This window comes from Neovison vison, chromosome X (assembly GCF_020171115.1).
Source record: "Neovison vison isolate M4711 chromosome X, ASM_NN_V1, whole genome shotgun sequence".
NCBI classification, from domain to species: domain Eukaryota; kingdom Metazoa; phylum Chordata; class Mammalia; order Carnivora; family Mustelidae; genus Neogale; species Neogale vison.
The window spans coordinates 48,479,193-48,491,385 of NC_058105.1; the positions used below are offsets into that span (position 1 = coordinate 48,479,193).

Here is a 12,193-nt window from a genome sequence, read left to right on the forward strand (position 1 = left end):
AAATGGTCCAATTTCATTTTTCTGCATGTGACTGCCCTTTTTCCCAGCACCATTTGTTAAAGAGGCTGTCTTTTTTTCATTAGACATTCCTTCCTGCTTTGTCGAAGATTAGTTGACCATAGAGCTGAGGGTCTATTTCTGGGCTCTCTATTCTGTTCCATTGATCTATGTGTCTGTTTTTGTGCCAGTACCATGCTGTCTTGATGATGACAGCTTTGTAATAGAGCTTGAAGTCCGGAATTGTGATGCCACCAACTTTGGCTTTCTTTTTCAATATTCCTTTGGCTATTCGAGGTCTTCTATGGTTCCATGTAAATTTTAGGATTATTTGTTCTATTTCTTTGAAAAAACTGGATGGGATTTTGATAGGGATTGAATTAAATGTGTAGATTGCTTTAGGCAGTATAGACTTTTTCACAATATTTGTTCTTCCAATCCAGGAGCATGAAACATTTTTCCATTTCTATGTGTCTTCCTCAATTTCTTTCACGAGTACTTTATAGGTTCCTGAGTAGAGATTCTTTGCCTCTTTGGTTAGGTTTATTCCTAGGTATCTTATGATTTGGGGTGTAATTGTCAATGGGATTGGCTCCTTAATTTCTCTTTCTTCTGTCTTGTTGTTGGTGTAAAGAAATGCAACTATTTATGTGCATTGATTTTATATCCTGACACTTTACTGAATTCCTGTACAAGTTCTGGAAGTTCAGAGTGGAGTCTTTTGGGTTTTCCACATATAGTATCATATAATCTGCAAAGAGTGATAGTTTGACTTCTTCTTTGCCAATTTGGGTGACTTTTATTTCTTTTTGTTTTCTGATTGCTGAGACTAGGAATTCTAGTACTATTTGAATAGCAGTGGAGATAACAGACATCCCTGCCATGTTCCTGACCTTAGTGGACAACCTTTCAGTTTTTCTCCATTGCGAATGATATTTGCAGTGGGTTTTTCATAGATGGCTTTGTTGATATTGAGATATATGCCCTCTATGCCAACCCTTTGAAGAGTTTTGATCAGGAAGGGATGCTGTACTTTGTCAAATGCTTTTTCAGCATCCATTGAGAGTATCATATGGTTCTTGTTCTTCCTTTTATTAATGTATTGTATCACATTGATTGATTTGCAGATGTTGTACCAACCTTGCAGCCCTGGAATAAATCCCACTTGGTTGTGGTGAATAATCCTTTTAAAGTACTGTTGGATCCTATTGGCTAGTATTTTGGTGATAATTTCCGCATCTGTGTTCATCAAGTATATTGGTCTGTAATTCTCTTTTTTGATGGGATCCTTGTCTAGTTTTGGGATCGAGGTGATGCTGGACTCATAAAATGAGTTTGGAAGTTTTCCTTCAATTTCTATTTTTTTGAACAGTTTCAGGAAAATAGGAATTAGTTCTTCTTTAAATGTTGATAGAATTCCCCTGGGAAGCCGTCTGGCCCTGGGCTTTTGTTTGTTTGGAGGTTTTGATGACTGTTTCAATCTCTTTACTGGTTATGGGCCTGTTCAGGTTTTCTATTTCTTCTGGTTCAGTTGTGGTAGTTTATATGTCTCCTGGAATGTATCCATTTCTTCCAGATTGTCGAATTTGTTGGCGTAGAGTTGCTCATAGTATGTTCTCATGATTGTTTGTATTTCTTTGGTGTTGGTTGTGATCTCTCCTCTTTCATTCATGATTTTATTTGTTTGGGTCCTCTCTCTTTTCTTTTTGATAAGTCTGGCCAGGGGCTATCAATCTTATTAATTCTTTCAAAGAACCAGCTCCTAGTTTCGTTGATTTATTCTATTTTTTTTTTAGTTTCTATTTAATTGATTTCTGCTCTGATATTTATGATTTCTCTTCTCCTGCTGAGTTTAGGCTTTCTTTGTTGTTTTTTCTCCAGCTCCTTTATGTGTAGGGTTAAGTTGTGTACTTAAGACCTTTCTTATTTCTTGGGAAAGGCTTGTGCCGCTATATATTTTCTTCTCAGGACTGCCTTTGTTGTATCCCACAGATTTTGAACCATTGTGTTTTCATTATCATTTGTTTCCATGAATTTTTTTTAAATTCTTCTTTGATTTCCTGGTTGACTAATTCATTTTTTAGAAGGATGCTGCTTAGTCTCCATGTATTTGGGTTCTTTCCAAACTTCCTTTTGTGATTGAGTTCTAGCTTCAGAGCATTGTGGTCTGAAAATATGCAGGGAATGATCCCAATCTTTTGATACCAGTTGAGACCTGATTTAGGACCCAGGATGTGGTCTATTCTGGAGAATGTTCCATGTGCACTAGAGAAGATTTGTATTCTGTTATTTTGGGGCGGAATGTTCTGAATATATCTGTGATGTCCATTTGGTCCAGTGTGTCATTTAAGGCCTTTATTTCCTTGTTGATCTCTTATTTTATTTTATTTTTAAAATTTTTTTTATTTATTTTCAGCATAACAGTATTCATTGTTTTTGTACCACACACAGTGCTTCATGTGATCCATGCCCTCTCTAATACCCACCACCTGGTTCCCCCAACCTCCCACCCCCCGCCACTTCCAACCCCTCAGATTGTCTTTCAGAGTCCATAGTCTCTCATGGTTCACCTCCCCTTCCAATTTCCTCTAACTCCCTTCTCCTCTATAACTTCCCTTGTCCTCCATGCTATTTGTTATGCTCCACAAATAAGTGAAGCCATATGATAATTGACTCTCTCTCCTTGACTTATATCACTCAGCATAATCTCTTCCAGTCCCATCCTTGTTGAACTTTTTCTTGGATTATCTGTCCATTTCAGTGAGGGGAGTGTTAAAGTCCCCTACTATTATTGTATTATTGTCAATGTGTTTCTTTGATTTTGTTATTAATTGGTTTATATAGTTGGCTGCTCCTATGTTATGGGAATAAATATTTACAATTATTAGGTCTTCTCTTTGGACAAACCCTTTGAGTATGATATAGTGTTCTTCCTCATCTCTTATTGCAGTCTGTGGCTTAAAATCTAATTGATCTGACATAAGGATTGCCATCTCAGCTTTCTTCTGATGTCCATTAGCATGGTAAATTGTTTTCTACACCCTCACTTTAAATCTGGACATGTCTTTGGGTCTAAGATGAGTTTCTTGTAGGCAGCATATTGATGGGTTTGGTTTTTTTATCCATTCTGATACCCTGTGTCTTTTGATTGGGCATTTAGGCCATTTACATTCAGGGTAACTATTGAGAGATATGAATTTAGTGCCATTGCATTGGCTGTAAGGTGACTGTTACTGTATATTGTCTCTGTTCCATTCTGATCTACCACTTGTAGGCTCTCTCTTTGCTTAGAGGTCCCCTTTCAATATTTCCTGTAGAGCTGATTTGGTGTTTGCAAATTCCTTCAGTTTTTGTTTGTCCTGGAAGCTTTTTATCTGTCCTTCTATTTTCAATGATAGCCTAGCTGGATATAGTATTCTTGGCTGCATGTTTTTCTCATTTAGTGCTCTGAATATATCATGCCAGTTCTTTCTGGCCTGCCAGGTCTCTGTGGATAAATCTGCTGCCAATCTAATATTTTTACCCTTGCATGTTACAGACTTCTTTTCCCACGCTGCTTTCAGGATTTTCTCTTTTTCGCTAAGACTTGTAAATTTTACTGTCTGGTGATGGGGTGTGGACCTATTTTTATTGATTTTGAGGGGGGTTCTCTGCATCTCCTGGATTTTGATGCTTGTTCCCTTTGCCACATTAGGGAAATTCTCTACAATAATTCTCTCCAATATACCTTCCGTTCCCCTTTTTCTTTCTTCTTCTTCTGGAATCCCAATTATTCTAATGTTGTGTCATCTTATGGTGTCACTTATCTCTTGATATCTCTCCTCCTGGTCCAGTATTTGTTTGTCTCTTTTGCTCAGCTTCTTTATTCTCTGTCATTTGGTCTTTATGTCACTAATTCTTTTTTATGCCTCATTTATCCTGCAGTAAGAGCTTCCATTTTGATTGCACCTCATTAATTTTAATTTCAACTTGCTTAGATTTTAGTTCTTTTATTGCTCCAGAAAGGGTTTTTATCTCTCCAGAGAGGGTTTCTATAATATCTTCCATGCCTTTTTCCAGCCTGGCTAGAACCTTGAGAATCATTATTCTGAACTCTAGATCTTTCATATTACCAATGTCCATATTGATTATGTCCCTAGCCTTCAGTACTGCCTCTTGCTATTTTTTTGTGGTGAGTTTTTCCACCTTGTCATTTTGTCCAGATAAGAATGTATAAAGGCACACACAAAATGTTAAAAGGGTGGCAAAGACCCCAGTAAAATGTGCTTTAACCAAATCAGAAGAGACCCCAAATTGTGGGAGGGAGAAAGAGGTTAAAAAAGAAGTTAAAAAAGAAAGAAATAAAAAGAAAAGAAAAGAAGAAAAGAAAAAAATATTAAAAAAGAAAAAAATAATTTGTATCTCCTTGATGACTAGGGATGATGAACATTTTTTTCATGTGTCTGATAGCCATTTGTATGTCTTCATTGGAGAAGTGTCTGTTAATATCTTCTGCCCATTTTTTTATATGATTGTCTGTTTTGTGTGTGTTGAGTGTGAGGAGTTCTTTATAGATCCTGGATATCAACCTTTTGTCTGTGAAAGAAGAAGGGAGTTGAGGGAAATTGGAAGGGGAGGTGAACCATGAGAGACTATGGACTCTGAAAAACAATCTGAGGGTTTTGAAGGGGTGGGGGGTGGGAGGTTGGGGTACCAGATGGTGGGAATTATAGAGGGATTGCATGGAGCACTGGGTGTGGTGCAAAAATAATGAATACTGTTATGCTGAAAATAAAAAAAATAAGAAAAAAGTGTGCATATATACATATATATATACATATATATATATGTATATATATATATACATATATATATATATTAGACTGGTGACTAGAACAAGTTCATTCACTTAAATTTGGGAGTATTTTGGTCTCTTAGAAGAAACTACCTCCCAAAATTTAAAGGATGAAAAACATATATAAGGATAGGCACAATGAAGAAATGGAATAAGCCTATAAAGATGAGAATTTTTTTTTAATTTCTAAAAAATGAGTTGATAAAGCAAGTTGGTTGGAAGAATGAAGAAAAAGAAAGGGCGCCTGGGTGGCTCAGTGGGTAAAGCCGCTGCCTTCGGCTCAGGTCATGATCCCGGGATCCTGGGATCGAGTCCCGCATCGGGCTCTCTGCTCAGCAGGGAGTCTGCTTCCTCCTCTCTCTCTCTGCCTGCCTCTCTGCCTGCTTGTGATCTCTCTCTGTCAAATAAATAAATAAAATCTTAAAAAAAAAAAAAAAAAAGAAAGTGGAGAGAATTTGCTCAGGTTGGAGATTAGAACAAGCCTGGAGCTAGATTTAGGTTATATTTTGATCTATTAGGAGAAGTTTTACCCCAAATTTTTTAGAAGAAAAAACCCTATGTGTACACAAAAAATATAGTTAGATACAATAGAGGCTAAAATATGACTATAATAATGAAGGTTAAAAAAAGGTTATTATTTTTTTAGCAGAGGAAAATAAAAATTAACTGCAAGACTAAAGAATCATGGGGAGAAAGCCATGAATTCCTTTCTTTGCTTTCTCCTCCTCTGGAATTCCACTGTTTTCCTTGGTAAGTCAGCTTGGTCTTGGCTGGGTTCCTTGTTGATATTCTGGGGGAGGGGCCTGTTGTAGTGATTCTCCAGTGTCTTTGCCCGAGGCAGAATTGCCCCTCCCTTATCAGAGTCCTGGCTAAGTAATCCACTGGGGGTCACTTTTGGGAGCTTTTGTTCCTTGAACGATTTCCGTAGAGTTCCAGAGGATGGGAATTATAATGGCAACTTCCCAGTCTCCAGCCTGGAGGATCCAAGAGCTCGGGGCCCCACACCTCAGTGCACCCTCAGAGAAAAGTGCTAAATCTCTCCCGTCTCCCTGGTCTCTGGCTGCGCTTAGAGAAAAGCGCTGGGTCACTCTGTCTCCCTGGCCTCTAGCCGCATGCTTGGGGAAAAGCACTCAATCACTCTGTTTCCCTTGTCTCTGGCAGCGCTCTGAGCTCACCCAGCCTTTGCCCGGTTCAAGGTAACCTCAAGCTGAGAGCTCACCCCTTGGCTCTATCTCTGTAGCCGGCTTCCCCACTCTAATATCTGTGAGCTCTGCGACACTCAGACACCCCCTGGTCCTTCTGTGACCCTGTGGGATCTGGGGCTACGTTGACCCCACGTGGGCTTAACCTTGGTTTAGCCTTTGGAGGGATGTCCCTCAGTGGAGCAGACTTTTAAAAAGTCCTGATTTTGTGATCCGTTGCTCTGTCGCTCACTGGGAGCTGGCCCCTCCCCCCGCGGTCTATCTTCCCATCGTTTTGGATTCACTTTTCTGCCAGTCCTACCTTTCAGAAAGTGATCAGTTTTCTGTTTCTAGATTTGTTGTTCTTCTTCTCTTCGATTTCCCATTGGATTTGTAGGTGTTTGCAATGGTTAGATAAGCTATCTAGTTGATCTCCTGCTACCTGATGTCGTCTAAGCCTGCTACTTCTCCTTCATCTTGATTCCTCAGGCTAAGGCATTTTTATCTTATTTATTTAGCAGTGAGATCACATCAAAACTGTTCAAGTAGCAGAATTTCATGTTGGGGGGTCCTGCTTTTGGCAGATTGATCTGTGAAGGCTGTCATATCAAACTGGAATTGGTATGAGAATTGCAGGAGATTATTGTAACAGTCCAGGCAAGAACTAATAAGCAAACTTTATTAAAGTACATATAAGAAGATTTGAATAGAGAAAAATCTCATGTTCCTTCCTTGGATGACTGAAATATAATTCTCTCAAAATTAATCTTTAAATTTAACACAAACTCAGGAAATTTGCAGTAGATATTTTTTACTTTATATCTTAGTAAAATGATTCTGGACTTTATCTGAAAATAAAAATACCCTTGCAAGATGGGCATTTAAAATGAGCAATGAGAGGTGGAACTTATGTTACTGCATATTAAAATATATAGTTATAATAATTAGAAGTGTGTTACCAGTGATTGAATAAGCAAGTAAATCACTGTGAGAAAATCAATCAAATAATAGAATTGGCCTAAATATATGTTGGTTTATGATAAGGGAATATTTAAAAAGCAGCATCAAAATTAAATAATATTTTTGGAGCAAATTGCTATTTAGAACAAATAAAATAAAATAATTGATATTTGTAAGGTACAGCAGTATTTCTCAAGATGGGGTTCATGAGCACCACCATCAGTATCACCTGAGAATTTATTAGCAATGCAAATTATCAGACCCTAGGAATCCCAGAATCAGAAGTTCTGAGGGTGGAGTCCTGCAATCTGTGTTTTAACAAACTATCAAAGCAATTATGGTGCTTGTTAAAATTTGGAAACCAAGCTATATTTTGCTGTAGTCACAAATCATACCTGAGATTTCAATCGCTTAGAAAAACTAAGACTTGGGGTGCTGGGGTGGCTCAGTTGTTTAAATAGCTGACTCCTGATTTCAGCTCAGGTCATAATCTCAGGGTTGTGAGACTGAGTCCCACATTGGGCTCTGCATGGAGTCTGCTTTATGTTCTCTCTCCCATTCCCTCTACCCCTCACCCAACTTGTGTTCTGCTCTGTTTCTCTCTATCTCTCTAATAAACAAATAAATAAAATCTTAAAAAAAAACAAAAACAAAAGTAAACCCAAGGCTTATTTCTCACTTAAAGTACATATCAATTTGTGATTGACAGTGGGCCTCTGTTGACAGAGGTACCAACATCTTATAGTTGTATTTCCTGGATCATGTGACCACCTTAGATGTGGCAGAAGGGAAAGAGACAGTTATAATGTTCTATGAGATTAGTCTTTTTTTCTTTTCCACAACCCACCAGAACTAGTCATATGATCCTTCCTAACAGTTTGGAAAATGAGGAGAAATAGTTGAAGTGTTTGGTGGTCACTATTATCTCTGCCACAGATAGTTATAACATACCTTATCAAAATATTGCAGATGGAAGAAATATTTAAAGGGAAAAGTTAAATTCAGACTATAGGGAAATGTAAGTCAATGTTTGGAAAATATCTGTCATGGGGAATGGCTTTCTAAGAATGTTGAAAAAAAACCCTAGAAATCATAATGAAAAAGAATGACAGATTATAGAATGACACTATAGTAATTTTTTTAAAAAAAAGTATGTCAAAATAAAATAAACCAAACTTAAGAAAGAAGTAGAAAGTCTCTCCCGGCCATTTTGGTGGCTGCTCTTGGTTGGGGCCGTCCAGCACCTAAGACAGGAAGATGGTGGCCACAAAGAAGACGAAAAAGTCGCTGGAGTTGATCAACTCCAGGCTCCAGCTCATTATGAAAAGTGGAAAATATGTGCTGGGGTACAAGCAGACTCTGAAAATGATCATACATGGCAAAGTGAAGCTGGTCATCCTCGCCAAAAACTGCCTGACCTTGAGGAAATCTGAAGTAGAATACTATGCCATGTTGGCCAAAACTGGTGTCCATCACTACAGTGGCAATAGTATTGAATTAGGCACAGCATGTGGGAAATACTACAGAGTATGCATGCTGGCTATCATTGATCCAGGTGATTCTGATATCATTAGAAACATGCCAGAACAGACTGGTGAAAAGTAAATCACACGGATTTTTTCTTTAATAAAACTGGCCACAGATTGTTTAAAAAAAAAAAAAAAAGAAAGAAGTAGAAAGCTACTTTTGAATATATAATATTTAATGACATTAGTATGTAAGAAATTCTTAAATCAAAAATAAAAATAAAAATATCCAAATAGAAGGATGAAAATTGGCATATTAAAAATATTTGACTTCAATAATTATCAAAGGAATGAAAATTAGAACAAGATATTAGACACTATTTTCAGAAAGTTATAAGAAAAAAATATATAATACATGGTGTTGACAAGACCATGAGAGACTTCCATTAATTACCCCTGGCAGTATAATTGGTATGACAATTCTGAAAGGAATGGTAGTAATATATATCAAAATACCTAACATTGTGTACACATTTCAAAATAGAAATTTCATTTCTAGAAATATTATCCCAAGAAAATTCTGATAAATATAAAATGTTATATGCACATGTACTATTCAAGAAGACTGAGGTGTGGTTTACAAGTGCCACCATTTCCCAAAGTGCAACAAAATGGATGTATCTAGAGGATACTCTGCTAAGAGAAATATCAAAGTAAGACAAATACCATATAATTTCACTCATATGTGAAATTTAAGAAATAAAACAAACATGCAAATGGGAAACTTAAGAAATAAAACAAACATGCAAATGGGAAACAAGAGAGAGAGAGAGGCACAAGCCAAGAAGCAGTCTCTTAACTATAGAGAACAAACTGATGCTTACCAGAGGGGAGATGGTTGGGAGGATGGGTGAAATAAATGATGCAGATTAAAAGAATACACTTATCATGATGAACATTGCATAAAGCATAGAATTGTTGAACAATATTTTACACCTAATATAACAAGCTAATATAACACTATATGTTAACTGCACTGAAATTAAAATAAAATTTTAAAATGGGGGAAAATCTACATCTCTATCAGTAAATGATATAAATAATGTTGACGTACATTTACTGGTATATAGTAAATAAAGAAAAACAGGTTATAGAAAAACACACTTAGCATAAGACCATTTCCCATGTTCCCCCCCACCTCAAGCTCCATTGTGGGGAGCCACTTTCACTCCCCCCCCCAAATAGCTGCTTCTGATACTTCAGGTCTCACTTTAATTCTCACCTCCTCAGATGTGGTAACCACATCTGTATTAAATAGCCCCTGTTATTCCTAATCATAGCATGTTATTTATTTTATCTCTTATAGCACTAATCACTAATCTGTATTTTTTTCCTGTTGCCTATTTTTCCACTAGAAGGTAAGTTTGATGAAAATAAATTTGTCTTTATTTACAGTTATATCTCTAGTAATTAACAGAGTGACTGGTAGATAATAGACATTTCATTAAAACTTAAGAGGTAGAAGAAAAGAAGATAAAGAAAAAAAGGAAAGAAGAACATAGGAAGGAGGATGTAAAATTCATATGGAAAAAGTCTGAAAGGGTTTACATGAAATACTTGACAACAGTGATTTCTTAAAAGTGAGATAGCAGATTATTTTAATTTTTTAACTAAACTTCTTTGCTTTTTCTGAAAGTTTTTTTTGATATAATGAGTTTGTGTTACTTTTATATGCAAATAAAGAAACACAAAGTATTTATATTTTGACAAGAGGAAGGGCTATAAAAATAATGGAAGCTGAATTAGGGTAGTGACAGTAGGGATGGGAAGGAAATGGTAAATGTTAGAGACATTCTGGAGTTAGAATGAACAGGAGTTGGAGGAGCATGAGGAAGAGGACTCAATGATGACACTCATACTCTAAGTTACAATACAATTGGAGAGTGCTTCATAGTTTTCTTTAACCCTTATAGGTTCTTCTCATAACCTTTATTTTCATCTCATTTTGGAGGGCATGATATAACACATTTTGTGTTAGAAATGCACTTAAGATGTCAATGGTGGAGTTTGAAAACTGTTATGGAGAGGTACATTGAGGGTCTGGTCTAGATTAGTGGCTGATGAGATAAGAACGGGAAGGATTAGAGAGAGGTATGGAAGATAGTATTCTCATAATGAGTGTGTGTGTGTGTGTGTGTGTGTGTGTGTGTGTTGAATAGGGACCAAAGGCAGGAAGAAGAAATCTTTGATTACTGTCAAGTTTCTTGCTTGTGCTATTGGGAAAACAGTGATGATGTTTCCTGGGGGGAAAATATGGACTTAGAAACAGAAATTTTTCTGATAGTTTTGGTTTAGGAGATGAGTCTATATTACCTTATCTTGGGAAGCAATCAATTAAAGACAATGATGTTAGGCTTCAGGCTTGAGCAGGGGATGCTTTTTTATTTGCAATAAGGGACACATGATGAGGATTGAAATTAGAAATTTTGAGACATTGAAGTAGAAATGTTCCTATTTATTTAGATCTATATATCTGCAGCTCAGGGAAAATTTGGGGGTTGAAAATTTGATTATCATAGATCATCAGATTATAGGTGTGAAATGAAATAGAGATGTTCAGAAACCACAAGATTTTAGCCTGACCTGTCTCAAAAAGCTTTAAATCTCTCCCTCTCGCATCTAATAATTTAGGTGTCTGCAACTGTCAAACTACCCCACTGCTGAAGGTACCTAGCCTGCAATTGACTGCTGTGTTCTGTTGCAATAGTTTTTGTGATTCCTGACATTTGTTTCTTCTTTCTTCCTTCTACTTTTATGACTTCTAGTTGCCTAACACATGCAATTAGGAAAGAGCCAGAGTGATGTTGGACAATTATATTTCAACTGTTTTTTGAGTTCTGAAATCATTCAGCAAAATAGAAATAAAATAAATAATTTATCAGAGTAACTTAGAAAATAGTTCCTTGTTCACATGTATGTGGTTAATAATGTATGATGTAAGTACACATAAAGTAAGAAAGGTTGATTTTTACTTTTTATTACTGGTAAAAAAAAAGTTTGCTAATTGCCTCCAAACATGTACTGTAGGTTATATTACTCACATCTCACCTCCCCAGATGAGGGCTCCAATAGTGAAGATAAAAAATTCTACAGGGAATAAAATAAATACTAAAGAACTAAGAAGGAGTAAGTTTTTAGTGATGAAAAGCCTGGGAAGAACTATGGATGATGCTTTTTCCTTCATGCACCTTCTTTGCTCCTTATCCAACCTGATCTTCATTAGGCTAAAATTGTTCCATTCATTTCCTGATGAGGAATAATTCCCTTTAATAACATTTTCTCTTTTATTAATAGATTGTCAGAAAAATATATTAAAAGCAAATAGTTTTCACATTTCTCCAGTTACAGCATAGTAGGCTTTTTAAAAAGTTTTTATTTATTTATTTGACAGAGAGCCAACGAGAGAGGAAACACAAGCAGCGGGAGTGGGAGAGGGAGAAACAGTCTTCCTGCTGAGCAAGGAACCCATGTGGGGTTCATTCCCAGGACCCTGAGATCAGGACCTGAGCCAAAGGCAGATGCTTAATTACTGAGCCACCCAGACACCCCAGGATATTTCTTTTTAATGTTATTTGTCTTTGCTGAATTCATCAAGTACAACGCTAAAGGTCAAAACACTGCATTTAGCAAATGGAATCCTCACCTCCCTACCTTCTCCTACACATTAGAGACTACCAGAGTGATTGAGAAGAGAT

General features: G+C 36.7%; 1 protein-coding gene across 1 annotated transcript; it reads left to right on the top strand.

The window, feature by feature from the left end:
• Positions 1-8,176: 8,176 nt before the first annotated feature.
• LOC122897051 (60S ribosomal protein L30-like) lies at positions 8,177-8,599 on the top strand. The gene has a single exon (XM_044235189.1). It carries the CDS (start codon positions 8,230-8,232, stop codon positions 8,575-8,577), a length of 348 nt encoding a protein of 115 aa, XP_044091124.1. The 5' UTR covers positions 8,177-8,229; the 3' UTR covers positions 8,578-8,599.
• The last annotated feature ends 3,594 nt before the right edge of the window (positions 8,600-12,193 follow it).